The sequence below is a fragment of the Dendropsophus ebraccatus genome, chromosome 1, assembly GCF_027789765.1.
Source record: "Dendropsophus ebraccatus isolate aDenEbr1 chromosome 1, aDenEbr1.pat, whole genome shotgun sequence".
NCBI lineage: Eukaryota > Metazoa > Chordata > Amphibia > Anura > Hylidae > Dendropsophus > Dendropsophus ebraccatus.
Genome location: NC_091454.1, coordinates 215,752,291 through 215,779,533, shown reverse-complemented (window position 1 = coordinate 215,779,533; position 27,243 = coordinate 215,752,291). Strand labels below are relative to the sequence as shown.

Here is a 27,243-nt window from a genome sequence, read left to right as displayed (position 1 = left end):
TGTATGTTTTTTGAGTTCGGGAGGAAAACTGTTCTCTCTCCTTTCAGAATTCTACACAATTGATTCTTCAAATCTATCCTTTTAGTACTGCAATTTCCAGCTGTGAGGTCCTTGTACAACTTACCTCTCTCTCCTGCACTCAAACTTTGATTGGTTGTGCACTGGATATGACTTTTTCATGAAGACTTGCTGGCCTTCCATTCATTTTTACCTTTTTTCTAGAAGGTTCCTAGAGTAGATAACCCTCTGTAAAACATACTGCATCATAAAATAATAGAAAATGATTTTAAGGCATTAAGGCACATAACATTTATAACCTGAAAACTCCTCTAGTGGACCCAGTGGGAACCTACATATACACATTTTTTTACTGGTGCTGTACACTATATGGCTATGTTCTCACAAAGTTTTTTCCTCTTTCCTCTCCTCTCAGTAACTGCCCTCTGCCCAGCAAGTGTATGGGATGATTTCAAATCTTGTTGAATCTAAATCAGAATTTCACCTGATTTACAAATCCTTAATTTATATTAATGTCTCACAATTAAGACAAGTCAAAAATTAGGATCAAACCAGGTTGCAGTCCGGAGACCTGCTCCAGTTGTGATATATAACCAGGGGAAGTGCACAGTGACACATACCACTTCCCAGCTGACCACCTGATCCAACTGATTTCAGACCCCATTCTACTTATATGGAGGCCGGCTTTGGTAATCAGTTGGATTGGGTGGCTGGCTGCTGAGTCAAGCTAGTGCAATTGTAATCACTCCCGTGGTCCTCTTTAAAGGGTCACTTCTAAAACATGGTTTTGCCTATTGCAGGGCTTGATCTGATTTGATCCGTTTTTCAATTGACTTCCATTATTAAAAAAAAAAAATCAAAATGTATCAGTTTTTTTTAGAGAACACAAAAATATGGTTGACCACATTTTTGTGTGCGCCAAAAAAAAGAAGATGAATTTTGTTCCTTTTTTTATAATGGAAGTCAATGGAAAAATGGATCAAAACAGATGCACACAAATGCACCTGTTTTTCCATCCGTTTTTTCATCAGTTTTTTGTAAAAACGGATGAAAAAAACATAGTGTGAACCCAGCCTAAGGATAATGCAGTAAATCTCTTTGGATAACTTATTTCTTCATAAATTTTCTTCCATCTCTTTGCAGGTATACAACCAAGATGTTGTGGTGACAGCTAAAGGAAGGGGACAAGCTCTTCTCGCTGTGAGTTTTGCCATTACAAGTAGTCATGTATATTTGTCTGGTATATCAGTGTAACTCCAAAATCAAAACCTATCTATTCCCCCTGAATCCCTCTATCCAATGGTTGTGCAGTCTTCCAATACAGGGAAAGCTACTTTCTGTCAGCCATGTTTGTTGGTTTTCACCATTACTGTCAACTGGCCAAGCCATAAACCAACAGTGCAAATAAGAGCAAAGTGAGGGGTGTTGGTTTTAATGATTGGTGCAATTCCAGTAGAGAGACCATTACTGGCGCTCTTAGTGTACCACCAGAAGTTACGGTTAGAAAGGACGATAAAGAGTTCACTCATCTTTATCACTGCAGCACTTCCCAAAGCAGATACGGCTATGTGGGAGCATGTAGATACGTAGCTTGGCATGTTCTTCACCATATTAGAGAAATAGCACCACCAACACTCAACTGTATACACAATCTGTATTACAAAAATTACAAGGCATTTCCGCCCATAGCTTCATTAGGCATATGGCATTTAACAAACCTCCTATCGATATATCAATCCCCCCCCCCCCCAATAGCCCGTCATTTCCCTATCTCGGCTTATCTTTTCTATTTAGCCTTTGGAAAGTGATGATGGCGACTTTTGCTCTTGTGCAGGGTATGAGTGTCTACTATGAAGCCAAACCAAAGAAAGAAACTATTTGTAAGAGTTTTGACCTCTCTGTGAGACTGAACCCTGCGACTACGGGTGAGGTTCATTGTTGTGTGTTTGTCCGGGTCACTGTAGACATAAAAGGGGGAATTTATCAAGACCGGTGTACTCGTACGCCAGTCTTAAATTAAGCCCCACCGCCATTCCCCAGCTGGATTCACTAAGAAGTGCCCGCCTCTTAATGAACCTGGCCAGCCAGGCGCCCGAACCTGCGCCCGGCGTACCAAATCTACGCCTACGCCTCCTGCCCGCCTTAACGCCCCCTGTCAACTGAGATTGTAGCAGAACTGGTCAAGCATCTAATGTGTATGAAGGTCATGTGACTTTCCTGCAAGGGCAGATATTAAAGAGGAGTAGAATAGAAAAGTTTGATTTCAACATTCCCAAAGTGCATTAGGGTCCAACATTTCAGAGAGGTCTGGCAACACCTCCCTCCATTTAGCATGAACATCAATGTGGGAACAATGAGTATAAAATGTATGGCCAGCCTCAGTCTTCATGTGCCACAAGTGATGTGACCTGGTAATTCCTTGGACCAAGTCTGCACGGATTTATTAGCCTTACCTGAGCCATTTATTTCTTCTACTTCCAATGGAAACAATGAGCACCCGTGATCATCTGCATAGAGTGTTTTGGGGTAATTATTGTAACAATGGGCTGATACCAAGATGCTAACATCCATGTACGACTTTTACAGAGAGAAGACCACAAGGTGCCAAACAAACGTTCTCTATTAATATCTGTGTCAGGTAATACATTTTTATTGGCGATCACCTCAATCACAAGAACGTGTAATCTCATGTGTTACTACATACGAAGTTTAAATGCCCCTATTTTGCCCCCCGGTTAGCTGCCACGTTGGATAACTTTGATTAGGAATTTATGTTATTCAATAGATTAGATTTGCTACCCCTCATCTATAATGCCTGTTTCCTCCAACCTCACAATGGAAAATCACCGTCCCCATCATACCACCATCAAAACTTATGGGACTCTTCACCCAAAAAAATGTAATGGGAAGATTTATCAAAAGCCTTGACATAGGTTCTTGTATAACTAATGTTCAGAACTAATAACTGTACGCACTATAAACCATTGCATCTACGTAGACACGAAAAAGTGGTTGACGCTGCCTCGTCCATCCTGAATGTCACCATGCTGACCGGGTTCTTTCCTGATGTAGAGAATCTTAAAACGGTGAGAACCAAGTTTGAGTTTAGGTGTTTTCTTAGCGCTAAGGATACCTAGGTCCAGATGTATCATAGACCATGGTGTAAAGTGCCCATAGCAGCCAATCACAGTTCAGCTTTCATTGTATCAGAGCTAAAAGCTGAGCTGTGATTGGTTGCTGGGGGAAATTTTAAATCTGGGCCATAGTACATAAAGACTGGGAGACATAAGCAAGGAAGGACATATCTTTGGGAGGGGAAGACCTTTAGGCCCTGCTGTATTGGTTGTAAAGTGGTATAAATGTAACCACAAGTATAAGAGGGAGGAGTATATTTGTGCCTGGTATTAGTATGAGGAGGGTGGGGTTTTGTAATAGGTGTAATTTCCTGTCTTGTCTCTTTTCCCCTCTGTCTCCCACATGGATGTATGGAGAAAATATCACACACACGCACACACATGCACACACACGCGCACACACGCACACACACCCACCCCCTTTCCCTGCTTTATTCTTCATTATACAATTGTTTGTCTTTTGCATGCATGATGATACTTGTATTATTGTATCTTTAATTACTATAGACCTGGTTTCCTGCACAATTTTATTTTGAGATGATTAGTTACAATAGGTTGACAATAACTTCCTAAACCCAAGGGAAGGGCATTCCTTCAGCCATGGTTGCCTAGAGGTTTCCTCCACAAGGGTTTTTTCCCTATTCTGCGTGCTGAAGAATAACCCTTTGCGATTCGAGGATTTGCTATGTTTATGAAAATTTTTATAGTTTTTGCCTGAACACATAGTACTAAGTTAGGTTATGTTCATACAATGTAATTTTTATATAAATGACGGCCGTTGTTGCCAATTTGCAACAATGCCGTGATAAATATGAAACTTACATTGTGCTGCTGTCTATGGAATCACAGCCAGAGTGTATTTACATAGTATACACTCTGGCCGGGATCGCTAGCGGCCACTCAAAAAAGCGACATGTCAGTTTTCTGCAGCTGATATTCATTGAATAGCAGCCACAGAAGAAATGTCAGTTCACACAATGGAGCATGTGGCTCCAGCCGCACGCTCCATTGTGTGCAACGAGGAATTCAGCAGAAATGAAGATCATTCGGCTGGTACTGCATTACCGGCTGGGATGATCTTCAGTAACACCCCCAGTTCTGTGATCCGGCTGGGTCACAGAACGCACGGTGTTAAACTAAATGTGAATATGGCCTCATACTGTACTTTTATAGTGGTGAAAAGTATAACTGCATAAATGTGTAAATTATGTAAAAACCGGGGACCAACAGAGGTAAGATACTGTTGTTGGCAATCCCAACAGGTTTTTCTGCTCTGAATTAACACAAATATTTCTCCATGCACTGAAATAAGCTGACATCTTGGATATAAAGAGGCTTTGAAACAATGTAAAGATTATTCATAAAATATTTTTTTCTTCTTTCGCATAATGCAGCTAAAATTGGAGCCGCTTGTTGGAAGATTTGAGATTGATATGGAAACCTCTGAGAGAATTAGCCTGATCATCTTCCTGAATAGAGTGAGTAGACTGAAATGGGACGAAACCTCAAATCTAATATTTTATAGGACGTTAACCAAAAACAATGAACTCCAGGTAGATTTTTCCTTGGATGGAGCTAAACCCAGATTCCCAATAGCCGTATTTCCTAAGCCACCAATAAAAATGGTTGTAGATCTACAGTCTAGCTTAAATTGTCTCTGTCGTTATAACTTTCAGATTCTAAATCAATAATAAATGTGATATAAAGCAAGTGTCATGATCGCGCCTGAAAAGGCATCAGTGCCATACTCTGTTGCAAAGATTCGACCTGTGCGCCAAAGACTGCGCTTTTGGAATTAGGTCCGTGCCTGGTTTTCTTATGTTCTTTGCTTATGTCTTTTGTGATCCAGTCCTTGTTTTCTTAGCTCTCCCTGCACTTTTCTTGCTGTGGTCTGTTCACTAATTGTGTCCGCTGTGTTGTGATTGCTTTATTTAATTGCCATAGGCATGTTACCTTTATTTCCCCAAAGGGATAGCCCGTAGATGTAGGGCTATATATCTATATATAGGGCTATATATTGGGGAAATAAAGGTAACATGCCTATGGCAATTCAATAAAGCAATTAAAAAGTACCTCCCATAAGGTTGGGATCACTGTCCCCACGCTGTGTTGTGATTGACAGGTCTCTTCTCCTCTGGCTTTCGGTCTTTCTCTTGTGTTTCTCCTGCTCAGCCTATCAGCTTGGATTCCGGGACTTCTGATCCCTTATACATTGGTCTCTCCCTTCACTCAGGGCTCTTGATGGCGTTGTTCAGCTTGTCTGTCAGCTAGATCCAGCCTTTTCTCAGATTGTCTGTATTCCTAGTTCCTGATCCCTTTGCTTTTTCATTACCTTCCTTGTCTTTTGGTTCAGTGTTCTCCTTTAGTCCTCAGTGTTCCTTGTGCAGTCCCCAGTTCATCTTGCTACGCTCTCTGGCTTTGGCTCCACCGTTTACTTTGTTCGTCTGTACTGTGTCTTGTCTGTATTCGCACTTACTGCAGGGTAGGGAACGCCGCCCAGTTGCGGACGGTCATTTAGGGCCTGCTTTGCAAGTAGGTAGGGACAGTGTGGGGGGTCTTAGCCATAGGGCCCACTTGTCCTGTGTCTCTGTGTTCCCAGTTTGCAATTAACATTCATATTTTTTTTTTATCATGCTGTAAAACAAAGCTATACTTACTTTTATTGCTATACTTACTTTTATTCAGGTCCAGTCTCCTGAAGCTTTTTGGTCTTGTGCTGGTTTTAAAAAAAGATACTAAACACATGAAGTCCTGGCCAGTACAGAGAGTCAATGTGCCCATCAGTCACATGCAGGGGTGTAACTAGAAAAGACGGGGCCCCATGGCAAACTTTTGATTCGGGTGCCCCCTCCCACCTTTGAAAAAAAAAAGGAGACTAAATATACCATTTAGTACCGTGTCCTTCATGATAATTTAAAAATGTAATTAATGTGAATTTCATGTTTGCTTTACATCTACTGTTGATTTAGATTTAGATTTTAGATAGAGTTAAACATTTTGTGAGAGAGGCTATGTTCACACAACGTCATTCAACGGCCGTTAAAAAGTGGCAGTTTTTGCTGCGATTTAACTGACAGCAATGGCAATGCATTGAAGTCAATGTGAGGACGGACGTCCAATGCACACACCGCATTGAAAAACGGACATTTTTGCCCATAGAACTAAAAGAGATGAGACACCGTATAACACTGGGCAATATACTAGCAAGTGGGCATTTGTAGACGCTGTACAGTATGGGCATAAAATGTCATATAAAGAGCATTGAAAAGAAAAGTCTTTGCCGTTAATGTGATGATGAAGAGATGAGTGACTTCTGTAAAAGAATCTAAATTTCCAATTTTTAAATTACAAACATATGATGTTGTTCTTCTAACCCTAACATCAACTTGCTTCATCGTAAGATGCAATATATCTTATCCTCCAGTCACATTCAGAGCTATACTCTTACTTCTCCTATTGGCCTCCTTCTCTTTCACCATAAACACATGATTAAAGTGTTAGGGGGACATTTTATCATTTGCATGTTTTTTTTTCACTAACGTTTTCACATGCTACACAAAAATCTCTGGTCTGTGCGCAAAATGTATCATATAACGCATGGGCTTTGGTAAATCTTGCACTATTTTTATACCCTTTTTTTTTGGCTAACACAGCTTGGCTAAAAAACAAGGGTCTGAGTACTGCCGTGCAATTTTTTGCACAAAAAAAACTAAAAAAAAAAAATCTGGCTAATAAAGAGAATAACATGAAACCATGCCCCCTCCAAGCCAGAAAAATAAAAATAAAAAAATGTTGTAAACATAAAATCTTAAAATTTTATGCTGTACGTAAAAACACCAACTAAGGCAAAATAAAGGTGCAAAGACAATGATAAATGCCCCTTAATCCTCTTACTCCTTGCTGTTCGCAGATCCCTCACAAAGAGGAGAAGTGCTTCACGTTTCTTGGCCACCAATACTACGATGTTGGCCGCATTCAGCCGGCTTCTGTCACTGTCTATGAATATTATGCACCAGGTAACTGAGTAAGAATTTTGTGTCAATGAAGGATATGCAGATTTTATTTAAAAAAAAAAAATAAAATTATTTAATATACTCTTCTATTTACCAGAAAACAGCTGTACAGCCTATTACAATATGGAACAGCTCCACGCCGTCCCGGCAACAGTCTGCAAATATGGAGAATGTCGCTGCATTCAGAGTAAGGTGGAAATTGAGTAACTTCCCCAAGAAATCATCACTGTCCTAAGTGACCATAAATTTAGACAAGATTTAGTCGAACCTGCTGATTTTAGCAGAATTACTGTCTAACGCTTATTGGGGCCACCTGACCATCCTCCGATAGAGGACATTGGTGGAAGAAGGATCGGCATGATGGATTTCAACATGACTTATCCTTTGTTCCCAATGGGTTTAGGTTGAATACAACCGGCAACCCCTTTTTACCTCTTAATGACTGCTGATACACCATTTTATTGCTGGTATCAAGGGTCATTATTCCAAACCATTACAACAATATAGAAGTGTCCTGTTCCTCCATGGAGAAAGAGGAAGGCTGTTTAATAATAATAGTCATAAGAGAAACAGATCGGTGATCTCCGGGAGACCAGCCAAACGATAACACTGCCAGCTGCTAGTGAAAGCGCTCAATGCAGTGAAATCCTAGGTGCATTGCCCCCTGGGAAAGAAGAATATGCAAAAGAAGAGCCCGTGGAGCCTCATTGAAGAGTCTCAAAACACAGGATCCTCGAGATCCTCGAGTCAGGTAGGAGTCCCAGAGCAAATGCAGTGAAATCCTAGGTGCATTGCCCCCTGGGAAAGAAGAATATGCAAAAGAAGAGCCCGTGGAGCCTCATTGAAGAGTCTCAAAACACAGGATCCTCGAGATCCTCGAGTCAGGTAGGAGTCCCAGAGCAGCAACCCAGCACTGCAGAGGCACGGGGAGAGGTAAGTAGTGATTGTTTATTATGTTCCCCCCTGCTGGCTGACAAATTTAAAAAATCTCTAGATTTCTCCTTTAAGTGAGAACCCTCTACAGACCATAACCCCCATAGCCCAAATGACCTGCATAGTACCTGACACACCTTCCTTAGCTCATACTCCACTTAGGGAACCAATGCAGACTCCCACTCCCACTCCCACTCCTCCTTTTACCATGCAGAGACTAACAATCTGCTTATCAGTTACAGAGGACTGTGCCTCATCACAGACACCACAAGAAGACCTCAGTGTATCTATGAGACTGGGGATAGCATGTAAAGAAACAGTGGATTATGGTAAGAACCATAAGAAGACAGTACATATAAATACTGTTACAGCTACTTTGTAAAGCGATGGGTTCTACCTCTTGTCTTATTGAAGAGCTTTTTCTACTAATAGTTGTTGCTCTAATCTATGGTAGCTCAAGTATCTGAATTAAAGACGTGTGTTGCTCAGGGTGGCTTCTACCATAACAGCACACCATGAGGCCAGGCCTGGTATTACAAATAAACCGCATCAATGGTTCTAATATAGGAAAGAAAACGACAGAACTTTTGGTTTATGGGTTTTATATTGTTCTGGAAGTCTCTACATAAAGGGTATGCAAGTGATCTAGAAAATACCAGTAACTATGTGTCATTTGAGGTAAACCTAGGGTCTCCTGAGGCTGACTATTCTTCCCTAAGGATCCTATTCCACGGGCCAATGGGGGCCCGATCAATAGATCTGCTAGATCGGCGCTCGTTTACTGGGCCTATTCCACAGCCCGATAATTGTTTAGCCCTGGCTGCAGGGACATCCTTACCGATGTCCTTGACGCCCTTGTTTAAACACCATAATTTGCCTAAGCATGTTGCAGGTCTTCTCCTGCGCTCCTTCTACCTCCCGGTCCCGCGCGCAGCAGCAGCGTCGGTGCGGCCTGTCTTATCTGACAGACCGTTCAGCCAATCACTGGGCGCGGCGGTCCTGGCCAGTGATTGGCTGAGCGGTTTGTCAGCTAAGACAGGCCGCACCGACGCTGCTGCTGCGCGCAGGACCTGGAGGAAGAAGGAGCGCAGGAGAAGACCTGCAACATGGTTCGGTAAAGTATGTTGCTTATGAAATCGCCTGCTGCGCATCGCAATTCCACACAGCGATGCACGGTCGGTGCCCGTTGATTTTAGGTTTGAACCTTAATGAACGATCAGCCGATGACACGATCATCGGCTGATTGTTGTCTCTATTCCACGGAGCGATAATCGGCCGAATAGGGCCGATTCGGCCGGTTATCTCTCCGTGGAATAGGACCCTAAGGTTTACCAAAGAGAAGATTGCATACAGATTCTAGTTACCATCAGTTGTGGCTTCAATGACTATAGAATATGGATGGTCCATGGCACTAAAGGAGTATATGTAGGGTGTCCTTAGCAGAAATTGTCTGTAACAGGGTTCACCACACGATGGCTTGTGTAAGGAGATGTGACACATCAAGCCTGTAACCTGTGATTAACTATAGTAATACTTCTGCATTCACAGTCTACAAGGTCACCATTGCAGACATCGAGCCCAGCGATTTATATGACTCCTATGTAATGTACGTAGACAACATTTTTAAGCAAGGTAAGTCTTCATCGCCTTTGTTGTGGTAATGTATTACAATAATTAAAGGATATTTTATTAGCAATCTACATAATTTGAGAAAAAATACTTGTATTTATTTGAAATTTATTTCAATTAGTTACAAAATTTGAAAAAAAACAAACTTGTTGATTTCAAATTTGCTTGAATTATTTAAAAAAAAATTGAGAAAAAATACTTTTATTTATTTGAAAGTTATCTTAATTATTTACAAAATGTGAAGGAAAAAAAAAACTTTTGCAGATTTCCAATTTCTTAAAATTATTTTATGGCTCCAGGTACGGATGAAGTGCTCCCTGGTGAAACTCGTAAGTTCATCCGTAACAAGAACTGCTTGCGCCAAGTTAGTTTTGCCTTCGGAAAAAGTTACCTGGTGTGGGGAAAGGCTCGTAGTGTCTGGGATCAAGCACCAGAGTAAGAGTCCTTCTCTTTAAACATTCGGTGGTTGACATAATGATGACAGGTATATTGTACTGCACTACAGTTATTGTTGAATCAGCGATCATAGAATCACAAGTTAGAGTCCCCTTTACGGGACCAGAAAGTTTTTTTTTTTAAGTTTAATTAAAAGTTAGTGTTCCCTCCCAGCACCACCTCACCCTGTGGTATGGGCACATACATACTGATCAAAACTATCAAACTATACCCTTAGTATTACCCAATGATAAAAGATGTAAAAAAAAAAAATACTACAGTATTAGTTATTTGTTAATCCACATCCACAAAAACTATTGGAAAAAAAACTTGTGTGTACCATAAAACCCCAAAATGTCGCCATCTTATGACTGTATCAACAAACAAAAAACAGAAAGCCATGAAGAAAACTGGGTGGCGAGACCCAACTAAGCTTGGTAATTAGGAGGGTGATTTTATTAAAATTCTGTAATAAAGAGGTTTTCCAGGGAAAATAAACTTTTCCCCTATTCACAGGATAGGGGAAAAATAAGAGATCGCAGGTGTCCAACCTCTGTACCCCCCACTGATCTCCGTATCAGGTCCCGGCTTCTGTATTATAAATAGAGCCCAGGTACGGCACATGACACGTGGCTCTATTCATTCCTATGGAGCGATGGAAAGATCTGGGTACAGTGTTCTTATAGCTTACTCATTTGCTCCATAGGAATGAATAGAGCCTCACGTCACATGCCGTACTTTCCCAAAAGTCCGAGTGCGGTCGGATTCGGATTTTTGGAAGTCCGCTCCGATTTTTTTTTTCTTGCTTTCTAAAATGGCAGCAGCCATTTTAAAAAGCAGGAAGTGTTCAGGGCGGGAAAAGTGATTTCCCATGATGCCCGTAACACATCCAATCAGCAGGGATGTTGCACTAGCCCACCCCCTGTGTGACGTCGGTATAGCTTTAAGAGGAGCGGCCTCCATGTTGACTACTGCTACTCCTGTACTGGCCTCAAATGACTATTGCTGGACCTCCACTGGCCTCCAATGACTATTGCTGGACCTCCACTGGCCTCCAATGACTACTGCTGCTCCTTCACTGCATTTGGGACCTTTTTTCTGCATAGACCCTATAATGGTGAGTTTCCTGCATAGACCCTGTAATCAGGGCCGCCATCAGGAATTTCGGGGCCCCATACAACCAAAGTGTCTGGGCCCCCCACATTAATAAAAAAAAAAAAAAAATAGTGTGTTCGCCCCACGCCTTGCTGGGAGGTATAATTTGGTTCAGATCAATTCTAGAGAACTGGCTCATATACTCCATTTTCCCCAGTGGCTTAAAATGTAACCTCTGTTATACAGTTATAAAATTGTAGAAATTAAATGTGAACAAGGTGCAATTCAAATAGACACTTACTTGTATAGCTGCCTCTTGTGCTCTGTATGCAGTGCATTATATTCACCCCTGCAACGCACAATTTATAGCGTGTCTACAAGCCCAGCGGGGCTCATTATGATGGAGACTAAAACTTATACAAGAGTGGGGTAGGGGTTCCCCTGTATTCAGAATCCTGTTGAGCACTAGGCAATGCCCCGTTTGGGGTTATTGAATTTCGAGGGTCTGGGGGGCTGTTTGATTTGTATATGTTCACCAATATCCCCCCCCCCCCCGGTATGCTCACTAACATAGAATATGTTGATAAGGCTAATATAATGAGGCTGTTCCATGTTGGTGAGCATATACAAATCACCCCCCACCCCCAGGCAGACTAGTTTAGCTCACCCAAGCCAGTGATAGCGAATACATGGCGGTGAGAACGCTTTCTAGGAGATCCTGTTTGTGCAGCAGAGGTGCCTTTATCCTGCTCTGCATAGACCCTCGAAATTCAATAACCCCAGACGGGGCATTGCCTAGCACTCAACAGCATTCTGAATACAGGGGAACCCCTACCCCACTCTTGTATAAGTTTTAGTCTCCATCATAATGAGCCTCGCTGGGCTTGTAGACACGCTATAAATTGTACGTTGCAAGGGTGAATATAATGCACTGTATACAGAGCACAAGAGGCAGCTATACAAGTAAGTGTCTATTTGAATTGCACCTTGTTCACATTTAATTTCTACAATTTTATAACTGTATAACAGAGGTTACATTTTAAGCCACTGGGGAAAATGGGGTATATGAGCCAGTTCTCTAGAATTGATCTCACACACAGACACCAGCACACATGTATACAGACACCAGCACACATGTATACAGACATACAGACACCAGCACACCAGGGCACGATGAAGTTTGAACTTCTGCAACCTGGAGAAATCACCTGATATCACCTGCAGTCCTATGTAACACCACATAACACAGTGGTATCTCTGAGTACAGATAATGTAGTAGATTTCACCTGCAGTCCTATGTAACAGCACAGATAACACAGTGATATCTCTGAGTATAGATCATGTAGTAGATGTCAACTGCAGTCCTATGTAACAGCACAGATAACACAGTGATATCCCTCTGAGTACAGATAATGTAGATGCCACCTGCAGTCCTATGTAACACCACAGATAACACAGTGATATCTCTGAGTACAGATAATGTAGTAGTCACCTGCAGTCCTATGTAACACCACAGATAACACAGTGATATCTCTGAGTACAGATAATGTAGTAGTCACCTGCAGTCCTATGTAACACAACAGATAACACAGTGATATCTCTGAGTACAGATAATGTAGTAGTCACCTGCAGTCCTATGTAACAGCACAGGTAACACAGTGATATCTCTGAGTACAGATAATGTAGTAGCTGTCACCTCGGGGCGCCCCTACTAAATGATGTTCTACAAAATAAGAAAAGTGTCATACAGTGACTCACAGGTGACGTCTTCTTTGATCTGAGGCGTCACTTTCCCTTTTCCTCTCCATCCAGCCCAGACCTCCATGATGATTCCTTCCAGATACATTTCATCCCCTTAGAACCTGCGAGACAAACAATTTAGGCTCCGCACATTTCTAGCAACTTCCTTTCCTTTCTCCCCCCTGTAGGCTCCCATAGTAACTGCGCTGTGTGGGATGCCCCCTGTATGTAGGATCCCCTGCTGTGCCCCTGTATGTAGGATTCCCTGCTGTGCCCCCATGAGCTAATAATGCCCCTAGAGGTGGCCCTTATGAACTAATAATGCCCCCAGAGGTACCCCCATGCACTAATAATGCCCCCAGAGATGCCCCCATGAGTTAATAATGCCCCCAGAGGTGCCCCATGAACTAATAATGCCCCCAGAGGTGCCCCCATGAACTAATAATGCCCCCAGAGGTGCCCCCCATATACTAATAATGCCCCCAGAGGTGCGCCCATACACTAATAATGCCCCCAGAGGTGCCCACATATACTAATAATGCCCCCAGAGGTGCCCCCATATACTAATAATGCCCCCAGAGGTGCCCCCATACACTAATAATGCCCCCAGAGTTGCCCCCATACACTAATAATGCCCCCAGAGGTGCCCCCATACACTAATAATGCCCCCAGAGGTGCCCCCATGAGCAAATAATGCCCCCAGAGGTGCCCCCATATACTAATAATGCCCCCAGAGGTGCCCCCATACACTAATAATGCCCCCAGAGGTGCCCCCATACACTAATAATGCCCCCAAAGGTGCCCCCATACACTAATAATGCCCCCAGAGGTGCCCCCATACACTAATAATGCCCCCAGAGGTGCCCCCATACACTAATAATGCCCCCAGAGGTGCCCCTAAAAAAAACAAACATCCTACTCACCTAATCCGCGCTGTGCAGGCAGCAACTCTTCCTCCTGCTCTTCGGGCTCATCATCACGCCTGCCGGAGGGGCACATGATCACGGCCCGGCCTCCCATAGGCTGCTGGTATGAAGTGCCGGCAGCCTATGGGAGAGAATACAGGAGGAGGACGCTGACAGGTCCTTCTCCTGTATTCTGATCGCTTTAATGTTCCGCCCGCTGTGCGGGCGGAACATTAAAGCGATCAGTGCATCCCGAGAAGCTGCGTGGCCGCAGCTTCTCGGGATGCTCAAAAACAGGTGGCAAGGGGGGCCGTGCGGGCCCCCCTAGCGTAGCGGTCGGGGGGCGGCGGCCGGCGGGCCCGCCGGGCCCCCGCCCCCCCCCCCCCCCCCCCCCGTGTCTATTAGGGTCCGGGCCCCATACGGCAGTACCAGTTGTACTGCCCTATCGGCGGCCCTGCCTGTAATGGTGAGTTTCCTGCATAGATCCTGTAATGGTGAATATTGAAGTCTAAAACAAAAAATTTACTTTGAGATATTGAAAAGATAATGATTAGAGATGAGCAAACCTGGAGCATGCTGGAGTCGACCCGAACCCGAACGTTCGGCATTTGAATAGCGGTGGCTGCCGAAGTTGGATAAAGCCCTAAGGCTATGTGGAAATCATGGATATAGTCATTGGCTGTATCCATGTTTTCCAGACAACCTTAGAGCTTTATCCAAGTTCAGCAGCCCCCGCTAATCAAATACCGAACGTTCGGGTTCGCTCATCTCTAATAATGATGTTACTGACATGTAAAGCCCTAAATTCAACCAAATACACTACCCCGTATCATATAGATGCTTTAAACTATGAAATCCGAAGAAATCTGAAATTCGGTCGAACTTAACTGTCCGAAAAAATCTGAAAGTCCGGTCGGACCGAACTTTTGAAAAGTTCGCTCATCTCTACTCGTGACGCGCGGCTCTATTAATTCCTATGGAGCGACGGAAAGAGCTGGGTACATCGTTCTTCCGGCTAACTCAGCTCTTTCCTTTGCTCCATAGGAATGAATAGAGCTGTATGTCACGTGCTGTACCCACGGCTCTATTCATAATACAGAAGCCGGGACCTGATAGGGAGATCGACAGGGGGTACGGAGGTCAAACAATCTCGGAGGTCAGACTAGTTGATTTTCCCTGGAAAACCTCTTTAATTTTGCCCAATGCAGCATAGTGATTAAAGTGTACCTGTCGTTTGTAAAAACTTTTGACATCATAGAGACATGTCAAAAGTTTTAATTGGTCCAGGTCTGAGTGTTCAGACCTGTACCGATCGGGAAAATGAGTGGAAGAGAACATGCTGCAGCGCAGTCCTCTCCCTACTCATTCTCCCAATCAGTACGAGTCAAAACACTCAGAGGGAGATTTATCAAACATGGTGTAAAGTGAAACTGGCTCAGTTGCCCCTAGCAACCAATCAGATTCCACCTTTTATTTTCCAAAGAGTCTGTGAGGAATGAAAGGAGGATCTGATTGGTTGCTAGGGGCCACTGAGCCAGTCTCACTTTACAGCAGTTTGATAGATCTCCCCCTCAGACTTGCACCAATCAAAACTTTATACAGCTTTAACAAATTGGAGATACGCTTTAACTTAAAGTGTCACTGTCATTATAAAATTTCAAAATCTAAATCAACATAGATCTTCCTTAATTAAAAAACACAGAACTGTTTTCTGACTCTTTTTTTCTAAAAACAGAAAACAGTGAGAGAACAGGAAGTCCTGTGTGTCCCAGGCCATCTGAGCGCTCACAGAGAGAAGGCAGTCATGTGGTTGATGGACACATTGAGCCGTGACTGGCCGGAATTTCTCTGTTTAGTCTGCTGCTCTTTCCATTGTGTGGACTGACATGCTTCTGTTGCCACTATTCAATAAATAGTGTCTGCAGAAAACTGACATGTCAGCTTTCCGTGTGGCCGGATGGAATTGTGTGAACATGGCCTAAAACAGACAAATCTAGAGTTTGGAAGATAAAAAATTGATCTTCACAAGGAAGTGACCAACTGGAAACTGGGGAGACTGGTAAATCCGGCAAGGCAGGTCTATCTTTAGAGTTTTGAACATGAACACTCTGAAAGCATTACTGTCATTTGCAGTAACGTTTGATGTGCTGTCATTCAAAAGTTACATATTAGGGCCATGTTCAGACCTTGTAAGAGAACGGCCATTCCGTGACCCTTCCGGTCTCAGAAAAGATCATCCCGACCAGCAGGGCCGTATTTGCCACTAGGCACCCGTGGTCCGGTGCCTAGGGCGGCGCCCTTCGGGGGGCGGCACCCGCAGGAAACAAAAAATTTTTTTTATAAAAAAAAAAAAAAAATTCTCCCCTGCCGCCGTGGGCACCGGACCACGGGTGCCTAGTCCGCCGCCCGGGGGGGGGGGATGTTGCTGTGCAGCTTCCAGTGAGCTTCCGGCGGGCACACACTGCCTCTATCACAGGCCGGAAGCTCACAGCTGCAGCCCTGCGGTCCTTCTCTCCCGGTCGGCAGCGACGCACGTGACGTCATCGCGCCGAACAGGAGAGAAGTTCGTACACCGCGGGGCTGCAGCTGTGAGCTTCCGGCCTGTGATAGAGGCAGTGTGTGCCCGCCGGAAGCTCACTGGACCCGGCCCCGGCCTACCTCACCTGCCTCTGCTCCCCGGCCGCTCCCTCTTCCCCAGCCTCTCTCCCAGCGTCCCCACAGCCTCTCTCCCAGCACCCCCCCAGCCTTCCCCCAGCACCCCCCCAGCCTCTCACCCAGCACCCCCCCCAGCCTCTCACCAGCACCCCCCCAGCCTCTCACCAGCACCCCCCCCAGTCTCTCCCCCAGCACCCCCCAGCCTCTCACCAGCACCCCCCCCAGCCTCTCACCAGCACCCCCCCAGCCTCTCACCAGCACCAACCCAGCCTCTCACCAGCACCCCCCCCAGTCTCTCCCCCAGCACCCCCCAGCCTCTCCCCCAGCACCCCCCAGCCTCTCACCAGCACCCCCCCCAGCCTCTCACCAGCACCCCCCCCAGCCTCTCACCAGCACCCCCCCAGCCTCTCACCAGCACCAACCCAGCCTCTCACCAGCACCCCCCCCAGTCTCTCCCCCAGCACCCCCCAGCCTCTCCTCTAGCACCCCCCCCCAGTCTCTCCCCCAGCACCCCCCAGCCTCTCCTCTAGCACCCCCCAGCCTGCCTCTCCCCCAGCACCCCCCCAGCCTCTCACCAGCACCCCCCCCCCCAGCCTCTCACCAGCACCCCCCCCCAGCCTCTCACCAGCACCCCCCCAGCCTCTCACCAGCACCCCCCCAGCCTCTCCTCTAGCACCCCCCAGCCTGCCTCTCCCTCTGCACCCCCCAGCCTCTCCCCCAGCACCCCCCCAGCCTCTCCACCAGCACCCCCCCAGTCTCTCCCCCAGCACCCCCCCAGTCTCTCCCCCAGCACCCCCCAGCCTCTCCTCTAGCACCCCCCCAGCCTGCCTCTCCCTCTGCACCCCCCAGCCTCTCCACCAGCACCCCCCCAGCCTCTCACCAGCACCCCCCCAGTCTCTCCCCCAGCACCCCCAGCCTCTCCCTCTGCACCCCCAGCCTCTCCTCTAGCACCCCCCCAGCCTGCCTCTCCCTCTGCACCCCCCAGCCTCTCCACCAGCACCCCCCCCCCAGCCTGCCTCTCCCTCTGCACCCCCAGACTCTCCACCAGCACCCCCCAGCCTCTCACTAGCACCCCCAGTCTCTCCCCCAGCACCCCCAGCCTCTTCCTCTGCACCCCCAGCCTCTCCTCTAGCACCCCCCCAACCTGCCTCTCCCTCTGCACCCCCCAGCCTCTCCACCAGCACCCCCCCAGCCTCTCCACCAGCACCCCCCCCAGCCTGCCTCTCCCTCTGCACCCCCAGACTCTCCACCAGCACCCCCCAGCCTCTCACTAGCACCCCCAGTCTCTCCCCCAGCACCCCCAGCCTCTTCCTCTGCACCCCCAGCCTCTCCTCTAGCACCCCCCCAACCTGCCTCTCCCTCTGCACCCCCCAGCCTCTCCACCAGCACCCCCCCAGTCTCTCCACCAGCACCCCCCCAGTCTCTCCCCCAGCACCCCCCCCAGTCTCTCCCCCAGCACCCCCAGCCTCTCCCTCTGCACCCCCCAGCCTCTCCACCAGCACCCCCCCAGTCTCTCCACCAGCACCCCCCCAGTCTCTCCCCCAGCACCCCCCCAGTCTCTCCCCCAGCACCCCCAGCCTCTCCCTCTGCACCCCCCAGCCTCTCCACCAGCACCCCCCCAGTCTCTCCACCAGCACCCCCCCAGTCTCTCCCCCAGCACCCCCCCCAGTCTCTCCCCCAGCACCCCCAGCCTCTCCCTCTGCACCCCCCAGCCTCTCCACCAGCACCCCCCCAGCCTCTCACCAGCACCCCCCAGTCTCTCCCCCAGCACCCCCCAGCCTCTTCCTCTGCACCCCCAGCCTCTCCTCTAGCACCCCCCCAACCTGCCTCTCCCTCTGCACCCCCCAGCCTCTCCCCCAGCACCCCCCCAGTCTCTCCCTCTGCACCCCCAGTCTCTCCCCCAGCACCCCCCCAGTCTCTCCTCCTACACCCCCCAGCCTCTCCTCCTGCACCCTCAGCACCCCCCAGCGTCTCCCCTAGCAACCCCCAGCACCCCCACAGCCTCTCCCCCAGCACCCCCCCGCCCCTTCCTCCAGCACCCCCCAGCCTGTCCTTCTGCACCCCCTAGCTTCTCCTCCTGCACCCCCCAGCCTCTCCCTCTGCACCCCCATCTGCTCTCCCTGCCCCCCCAGCTTCTCCCCCTGCCCCCATCTGCTCCTCCGCCTGTTCCACTGCTGCTCCCCCTGCTACCCCAGCTTCTCCCTTGCCTCCCAGCTGCTCTCCCTTCCCCCCAGCTTCTTGCCCTGCCTATCACCCCATCTTCTCCTGCCCCCTTCTCCTCCGCCTGTCCCCACTTCTGCTCCCCCTGCCACCCCAGCTACTCCCCCTGCCCCCCATTTTCTCCCCCTGCCACCCCAGCTGCCCCATCTTCTCCCAGCCACCCTAGCTTCTCCCTCTGCCTCCCTAGACTCTCCCCCTGCCACCCCTAGCTGCTCCCCCTCACCGTCACCCCAGCTGCCCGCCTGCAGACGAGTTTTGGTCGGAGAAGTCTTCATGATGCTGCGCCAGATGGAGAAGAAAGCAAAAAAGTGAGCGACGCCAATCGGAGAAGACGTCACCTGTGAGTCATTAGTAACTGCACTGTAATCACTTCTATCGTGTGCAGAGCCTGTGTACCATTGGGTCAGTGTATTGTTTGCGGTAGTGTACTGACACAGCCCTGCAGTCACTACAGTACACTAGCGCAAACTTTTAATCTAGGACCCAACTACAACAGCTGCAGGCACTACAACTCCCAGCATATGCTGAGGGCTGCAGACTGTCAGTACATGCTGGGAGTTGTAGTGCCTGCAGCTGTTGTAGTTGGATCCTAGGTGAATTATACACTGGATGCTTTGTGGGAGATCAGAATACATAGATCTGTGGGGGCTCAGTGTAGGGAAGTGACCCCAGAACATCACTAATAGGGGATAGAACAAAAAGTGATGTTCTGGGGTCACTTCCCTGCACTGAGCCCCCACAGATCTATGTATTCTGATCTCCCACAAAGCATCCAGTGTATAGGACCCAACTACAACTGCTGCAGACACTACAACTCCCAGCATGTACTGACAGTCTGCAGCCCTCAGGATATGCTGGGAGTTGTAGTACAGTGTAGACAGATGTATTGCTGGACCTTCAGGGCTGATGGTTGTCACCCACAGATTGCAGCCACCAGAAGACTCTGCACACAGTGATTTATTACAGGGTTGTCTTCTCAGAGACTAAAACTCCCAGCATACCCTGAGAGCTGTATAAATAGAGGGGGTTCTGAGAGTTTTAGTTCGACTGAAAAAGGGATATGTCACAGATACAGATGAATCCAGGAAAGGACGGGGTCAGCGTGTCGTGTCTCACTGGTTCTATATTGATGGGCCCCAAGGATTATTTCCTCTGGTGGGCCCCAGGTACCCCAGTCCCACACTGGACAGAAGCGGTCCACAAACTAAGACGTCCCCAGCCTCCTTCCTTCCTCCATCACGTCTGTTTGATGAGAATAGCGGGCATCAAGCAGAGCGGCAAAGGGTATATATCATGCATGTAACCAGCCAGTGCCGGGGGGGGGGGGGGGGCGCCTCGGCGTGCAAAGTGCCTAGGGCAGCATGAACTCTAAATACAGGCCTGCCGACCAGTACTGTAGTACCGGCCGGATGATCTTTAGCGCCCCTTAGTTCTAATGCGGGCGCATCCGTGTGGCCCGCATCAGAACTCTCCACTGCACACTATGGAGCGTGTGACCGGAGATGCTCGCTCCATAGTGTGCACTGACAGGGTTTTCTACGGCCACTATTCAATGAATAGCGGCCGCAGAAAACTGACATGTCAGTTTCTCGCTGCGCCACTAGTGATCCCGGCTGGAGCGTATACTATGTATATACACTCCGGCCGGGCTTCCATAGGCGGCAACGGCACGTATATTTTCGTATTTATTACAGCCGTTGTTGCAATCGGCAACAATGGCCGTAGTTTTAGGAAAGTATACGTAGTGTGAACTTAGCCTAAGAGTGAGAACAACTGTCATCCAGAGATACAGCGAGGGGAGTGCACGCTAGCGTGTGTCTCCTCCTGGCTGTCAATCAAATATGGGTTGTTCTCTTTATTACAGTCTATAGAGCAAAAGAGTCAGATGTACGGCCAGCTGGGCAATGAAGCGCACTGCTGTGTACTCCTCCCAGGTTCTCGGGATATAAGCAGGTCATAGGAGGGAGACCCAGTGTGATCAGCAACTTGTCTGATGCCATGTCAACATTTACTCCAAATGACAGTAACGCTTTAGGAACATACTCTCTACCACTGAGACAGCGAAAATAATTCACCATGCTTCTACTGAGAGTAGCCCAGAAGAAGCCCAGAGTTGGGAAGTTATATATAGTATGGTCCAAGGAGCGGTCACGTTCATGTCTCTGGAGACAGACCTGCCATGGCATTAGTGTAAGAAGCTTCATGAGGACCAATATTATGGAAAAGCCGTCAACCCAAGACTTTCCTTTGTTTCTTATGTGGATATCAATGTGATGGTTATTGATGATCTTTCTTATTTTCAGCTTTACCTACATCATTGACAAAGACTCATGGATCGAGCCATTTCCCAGTGAGACGGAGTGTGAACTTCCCAAGAACGGAAAGATTTGTGACGATCTCGCGACATTGACTGAGAGTCTAGTATTCTTTGGGTGCTCTGGTGTTCTGTGACTACAGTAAAGGGCACTGCTGATGACCTACACGCCTAGAGAATCCCACACTTGGTGTTGGACCTACAAGAAGACAGATGTCGTGGATCCAGCTGGATCCATTGCATTTAGTGGCACTGTTATGGCGACACTGTAGGGGATAGTACATTTCTGTATAAAAGTGCTAGTCTCCCGGTGTTATAATAAATTATATTACGCAGCTCCCTTGTTGTTCTTTGACATTTTGTAACAGCTGTGCGAAAGAAAACCAATGGAACAGTGCAGGATGGTTGTACATAGAACCCAAGAGTAAAAAAATATTCTCACATGGTTAAATACTAAAGGAAATGACCACATTGTGGATATCTCAGGTGTGCACCATGTACGACCCCATCTTCTTCCTCTACGCATATAGAGAATACAGAATATAACATAGGGAGGTATATTAACTGCGACACTACATGGGTAATGCACTTTATTCCATGCATACCTTGCAACTTAGGTTACATTGGATGCACCAGCCGAAACACCTCTCCACAATCCATGCTGGCGGCGTCCAGTATCTCTAGTATTCAGAGAGTTCATCGCCCTAGTCTATGGCTGTATCCATATTTTCCAGGACTCCCTAGGGTGGCATCCGACTTCTTCAGCCAGCGGGAGTCAAATGCAGAGAGTTTGGTTTGGGATGAACATTGTCGAACCCGAACGTTGATAAGTGATAGTATGATAAATAATGCTATGATAAGTGATATTATGATAAGTGATACTTTGAAAAATTATACTATAAGTGATACTATGATAAATGATACTATGATAAGTGATACTATAAGTGATACTATGATAAGTGATGCTATAATAAGTGATACTATGATAAGTGATATTATGATAAGTGATACTATGATAAGTGATGCTATAATAAGTGATACTATGATAAGTGATATTATGATAACAGATATTATGATAAATAATTCTATGATAAGTGATACTATGATAAATAATGCTATGATAAGTAATACTATAATAAGTGATGCTATAATAACTAATACTGTGAAACGTGATACTATGAAAAGTGATACTATTAAAGGTGATATTATGATAAATAATGCTATGATAAGTGATGCTATGATAAATAATGCTATGATAAGTGTTACTATGATAAGTGATACTATGATAAATGATACTAATATGAGTGATACTATGATAAGTGATACTATGATAAATAATGCTATGATAAGTAATACTATAATAAGTGATGCTATAATAACTAATACTGTGAAACGTGATACTATGAAAAGTGATACTATTAAAGGTGATATTATGATAAATAATGCTATGATAAGTGATGCTATGATAAATAATGCTATGATAAGTGTTACTATGATAAGTGATACTATGATAAATGATACTAATATGAGTGATACTATGATAAGTGATACTATGATAAATAATGCTATGATAAGTGATGCTATGAAAAATAATGCTATGATAAGTGTTACTATGATAAGTGATACTATGATAAATGATACTATTATGAGTGATACTATGATAAGTGATACTATGATAAATAATGCTATGATAAGTGATACTATGATAAATGATACTATTATAAGTGATACCATGATAAGTGATACTATGATAAATAATGCTATGATAAATGATACCATGATAAGTGAACACAATGAATAATAATAGAACGCTTTATTGGTATGCAACATATTACAGCACAGCGGTGAACAACAGTGAACGGTGGACAGAGGAGGAGGAGGAGATTTTCCCATGGTTATCCATTGTTAGGACTGACATGGCATCGCCTGCAGACTGCTAGAAAGGTCTAAGAAATGGCTACACAGGGTATCGTTCTCCGGATCTTCACACTCTGTATCATTCGGCCACCATTTGACCAATGTCTCTTTTCCAATAATGTAGGAATAGCTAAAAAAAAAAAAGCAAAAAAAAATGGTCTTTATTACATCCTGACTACCTGTTGTTTTCCACATTATCTTGTGGGACAGAAATGCTGCCCTGTGAACACAGGGATCAGGCACATCGAAATTCAATTGTCTGATCCTCCTGTCTCTAAACATCATCTGTGAGGGAGAGTTGGGATGCCCCGGGTTGGGGTGACTTTTGGCAGAGTGTTGGGGAGGGGGAGAATGAAAGAAGTAACATGCTCTCACCTCCTGTGCTCCAGCGCTGGGGTCGGTATCCCGGTCCTGGATGCTTCTGGGTCTGAGCGGGGACCTGGGACATGTTAGGCCTACTCAGCCAACCAGTGGCCGTAGTGGAGTCCTATCTTGGCAGCTGACTGGGTGAGCGGGTCTAACACATCATGTCCCAGGTTCCAACTCAGATTTAGAAACATCCAGGACTGGGATACTGACACCAGCGCTGAAGTGGGAGAGGTGAGAGCATGTTGTATAATACAGGAGGTAACTCAGGATCAGTACAGGATCAGTAATGTAATGTATGTACACAGTGACCCCACCAGCAGAATAGTGAGTGCAGCTCTGGAGTATAATACAGGATGTAACTCAGGATCAGTACAGGATCAGTAATGTAATGTATGTACACAGTGACCCCACTAGCAGAATAGTGAGTGCAGCTCTGGAGTATAATACAGGATAAGTAATGTATGTACACAGTGACCTCACCAGCAGAATAGTGTCTATGGTGTAAAGTGCCAAAAATGTATTTTCCTAATAATATAATAGGGTAAATAATTGTGATCAGTACATGATTAGTTCTTGTATCACTCACCCAGATGGCTGATCCCATAGGTCACCTCTTACTCCCCAGATCAGGTAATCACGTCCCTCTTTCAGATCTAAGGTGGTGCGGCACTTTTTATGGCTGATAAAAGTCTTATTTTTGTTCAAAACATTTTCTTCTGTACCTAATGAACAGAAAGAAGATGGAGGATAAAACATTAAAACAGGATAGATTTATATGTATATGTAGTGTCCCGAAATCCATGAGCGATAAATTCCCCTTTTAGTTCAGTTGGCCCTGAAGGTATATTACAAGAGGTACCCATGCTCCTCTTAGCCTAAACCGCACTACTACACTTTGGCCACAAGATGGTGCTACTGAATATTGTTTATATTATTTTCAGCACTTTGAAGTCCACATTATTTCCATATACTCTTATATTGTCTGAGATTGATTGCCAGCCACATCCCACGCACACAACCTATCAGGGACAACTTCCACAATGTGACTTCGAGTTATTACAGTTCTTCCTGACAAATACGGCATTGGACCAGTCTCACCTCTTAAGTAAGGGGGAAGTGCAGTTGGAGGAGTTAGTCAGTAGTCAGTCAGCTACTGGTGACAGAAAGTTATACAGATTTGTAATTTACCTCTAATAAAAAATCTCAAGTCTTCCAGTACTTATCAGCTGCTGTTTGTCATAAGCATAGATATGTAGGACATGCAGCAGCAGATAAGTACTGTAAGACTTGAGATTTCAATGGGGTGTGTGCTAGGACCCAGGAAGGACATATACCACTCCGAGTCCCATGACACGTGCCCCAGCGGTTTCCGCAACACCTGCGCTTGCTTACACCTCCTACATATGGGTAATTACAGATGCTGAGGCCCGGGGCGCTGGTGCTGGTGTTGTGTCCAGCCTGTGGGCTCTGGTGTTTTTGGAGCAACTTGTAACGGTGCCCAGAAGTGGTAGTACCCATCCCCGGACACATGGGCACCGGACCTTGGTAGTAGTGATGTGAGGTGCAGGAGCGAAGTGCGATGCAATAGATGAGTCCCGACTTAACAATTGGTTTAACTTTACTTTAAACAGTTTCAGTGCAATACAAAGTATAACAAAAAAACTGCTCACAGGTTCTAGTGCAAAAGATAGTACAATACTATGGTTAGACCCTTGAGGTAGAAGTTAGTAGAAGAAACAAAGACTGTGTGTGAGGGTAGTGTAGGGGTGGGATAGGAGCTACTGTAGTAACAGTACTCTGCCAGGATGTAAGCTGTATATAGTATATTGGTGAAAGAATCCTCGTCCTTACGTTTAGATATGACCTGGATATCGGACCACCTTCTACCTACACAATATCGGAGACCGTCTTGTGAGGTAGTACGAGTCCCAAATCTCTGGAGCTGACTAGTGACAATTACCCTAACTAGTTTAACGTAGTGTCAGTAAAGTACTTCAGCTTAGTGCACTTTTGCTTTACTGGGGATCAGTCCCTCTTTCTTTCCTTTGGGGGTGTCCTGAAAGAAGAATCTTCAGAGTAAACAACAGTTTGTCCTCAGCATACAGAAGAAAGGTGTAGTCCCTGTCAAGGGCTCTGGCCTAAGCCAGGCCCATTTAGTCACTGCAGCAGGCTTAGTCTGTCTCTCATACACTCTCTAGACCTAGAACTGACTCCTGACAGGAAGCTGCCAATCCTATATAGGGTGGTGTGACAGGAAGCATACCTCCCAACTTTTGCAAAGAGCAAAGAGGGACATGTGCGCCGCTGTCCCCATAGCCACGCCCCCTTAGCGACCCTCCACAGCCACGCCCCCATAGCGACCCTCTATAGCCACTCCCCTACAGTCACCACATGCTGCTGACTAATTAGTGCCCGATATAGTATCCAATCCCCCATTATAGTGCCCCACATAGTATCCAATCCCCCCAATAGTGCCACACATAGTATGCAATCCCCCACATAATGCCCCATATAGTATCCAATGCACCCATATAGTGCCCCACATAGTAGCCAATGCCCCCATATATGCCCGATATAGTAATCAATCCCCCATTATAGTGCCCCACATAGTATCCAATCCCCCCAATAGTGCCCACATAGTATCCAATCCCCCATATAGTGCCCCACATAGTATCCAATCCCCCATATAGTGCCCCACATAATAGCCAATCCCCCAGTATAGTGCCCCACATAGTATCCAATGCCTCATATAGTGCCCCACATAGTAGCCAATGCCCCCATATAGTGCCCCACATATAGTGCCCCACATAGTAGCCAATGCCCCACATAGTAGCCAATCCCCATATAGTGCCCCACATAGTAGCCAATCCCCCCATATAGTGCCCCACATAGTAGCCAATCCCCATATAGTGCCCCACATGGTAGCCAATCCCCCATAGAGTGCCCCACATAGTAGCCAATGCCCCATATAGTGCCCACATAGTAACCAATGCCCCCATTTAGTGCCCCACATAGTAGCCAATGCCCCAATATAGTGCCCATATAGTAGCCAATGCACCCATATATGCCTCACATAGTATCCAATCCCCATATAGTGCCCAAATAGTAGCCAATCCCCCATATAGAGCCCCACATAGTATCTAATCCCCATATAGTGCCCACATAGTAGCCAATCCCCCATATAGCGCCCCACATAGTAGCCAATGCCCCATATAGTGCCCACATAGTAGCCAATGCCCCCATATATTCCCCACATAGTATCCAATCCCCCATATAGTGCCCACATAGTAGCCAATTCCCCATATAGCGCCCCACATAGTAGACAATGCCCTATATAGTGCCCACATAGTAGCCAATGCCCCCATATATGCCCCACATAGTAGCCAATCCCCCATATAGCGCCCCACATAGTAGCCAATGTCCCATATAGTGCCCCACATAGTAGCCAATGCACCCATATATGTCCCACATAGTATCTAATCCCCCATATTGTGCCCACATAGTAGCCAATCCCCCATATAGCACCCCACATAGTAGACAATGCCCCATATTTTGCCCACATAGTAGCCAATGCCCCCATATAGTGCCCCACATAGTAGCCAATGCCCCCATTTAGTGCCCACATAGTAGCCAATGCCCCCATATATGCCCCACATAGTATCCAATCCCCCATATAGTGCCCACATATTATCCAATCCCCCATATAGCGCCCCACATAGTAGCCAATGCCCCATATAGTGCCCACATAGTAGCCAATGCCCCCATATATGCCCTACATAGTATCCAATCCCCCCATATAGTGCCCCACATAGTATCCAATCCCCCCATATAGTGCCCCACATAGTAGCCAATCCCCCCATATAGTG

The 27,243-nt window shown here is 46.3% G+C and overlaps 2 protein-coding genes across 3 annotated transcripts in view; one reads left to right on the top strand and one right to left on the bottom strand.

The window, feature by feature from the left end:
* The window catches only part of LOC138769606 (complement C3-like), a 62,706-nt gene extending 41,280 nt beyond the window's left edge, over positions 1-21,426 (top strand). For both annotated transcript variants that reach the window (XM_069948188.1, XM_069948195.1), the window contains 11 exons: positions 1,162-1,218; positions 1,853-1,943; positions 2,605-2,656; positions 3,017-3,104; positions 4,547-4,630; positions 7,063-7,168; positions 7,263-7,352; positions 8,335-8,427; positions 9,647-9,730; positions 10,027-10,162; positions 21,081-21,426. In XM_069948188.1, coding sequence (XP_069804289.1) covers positions 1,162-1,218; positions 1,853-1,943; positions 2,605-2,656; positions 3,017-3,104; positions 4,547-4,630; positions 7,063-7,168; positions 7,263-7,352; positions 8,335-8,427; positions 9,647-9,730; positions 10,027-10,162; positions 21,081-21,228 — 1,029 coding nt within the window. In that variant the 3' untranslated portion in view covers positions 21,229-21,426. The remainder of the gene's footprint in view (positions 1-1,161; positions 1,219-1,852; positions 1,944-2,604; positions 2,657-3,016; positions 3,105-4,546; positions 4,631-7,062; positions 7,169-7,262; positions 7,353-8,334; positions 8,428-9,646; positions 9,731-10,026; positions 10,163-21,080) is intronic.
* Positions 21,427-22,889: 1,463 nt separating this feature from the next.
* Positions 22,890-27,243, bottom strand: part of LOC138769599 (venom factor-like) — a 43,855-nt gene continuing 39,501 nt past the window's right edge. The window contains exons 40-41 of the mRNA XM_069948175.1: positions 23,964-24,099; positions 22,890-23,138 (exon numbers count right to left, since the gene is read on the bottom strand). Of these exons, the coding sequence (XP_069804276.1) occupies positions 22,997-23,138; positions 23,964-24,099 (278 nt within the window). The 3' untranslated portion in view covers positions 22,890-22,996. The remainder of the gene's footprint in view (positions 23,139-23,963; positions 24,100-27,243) is intronic.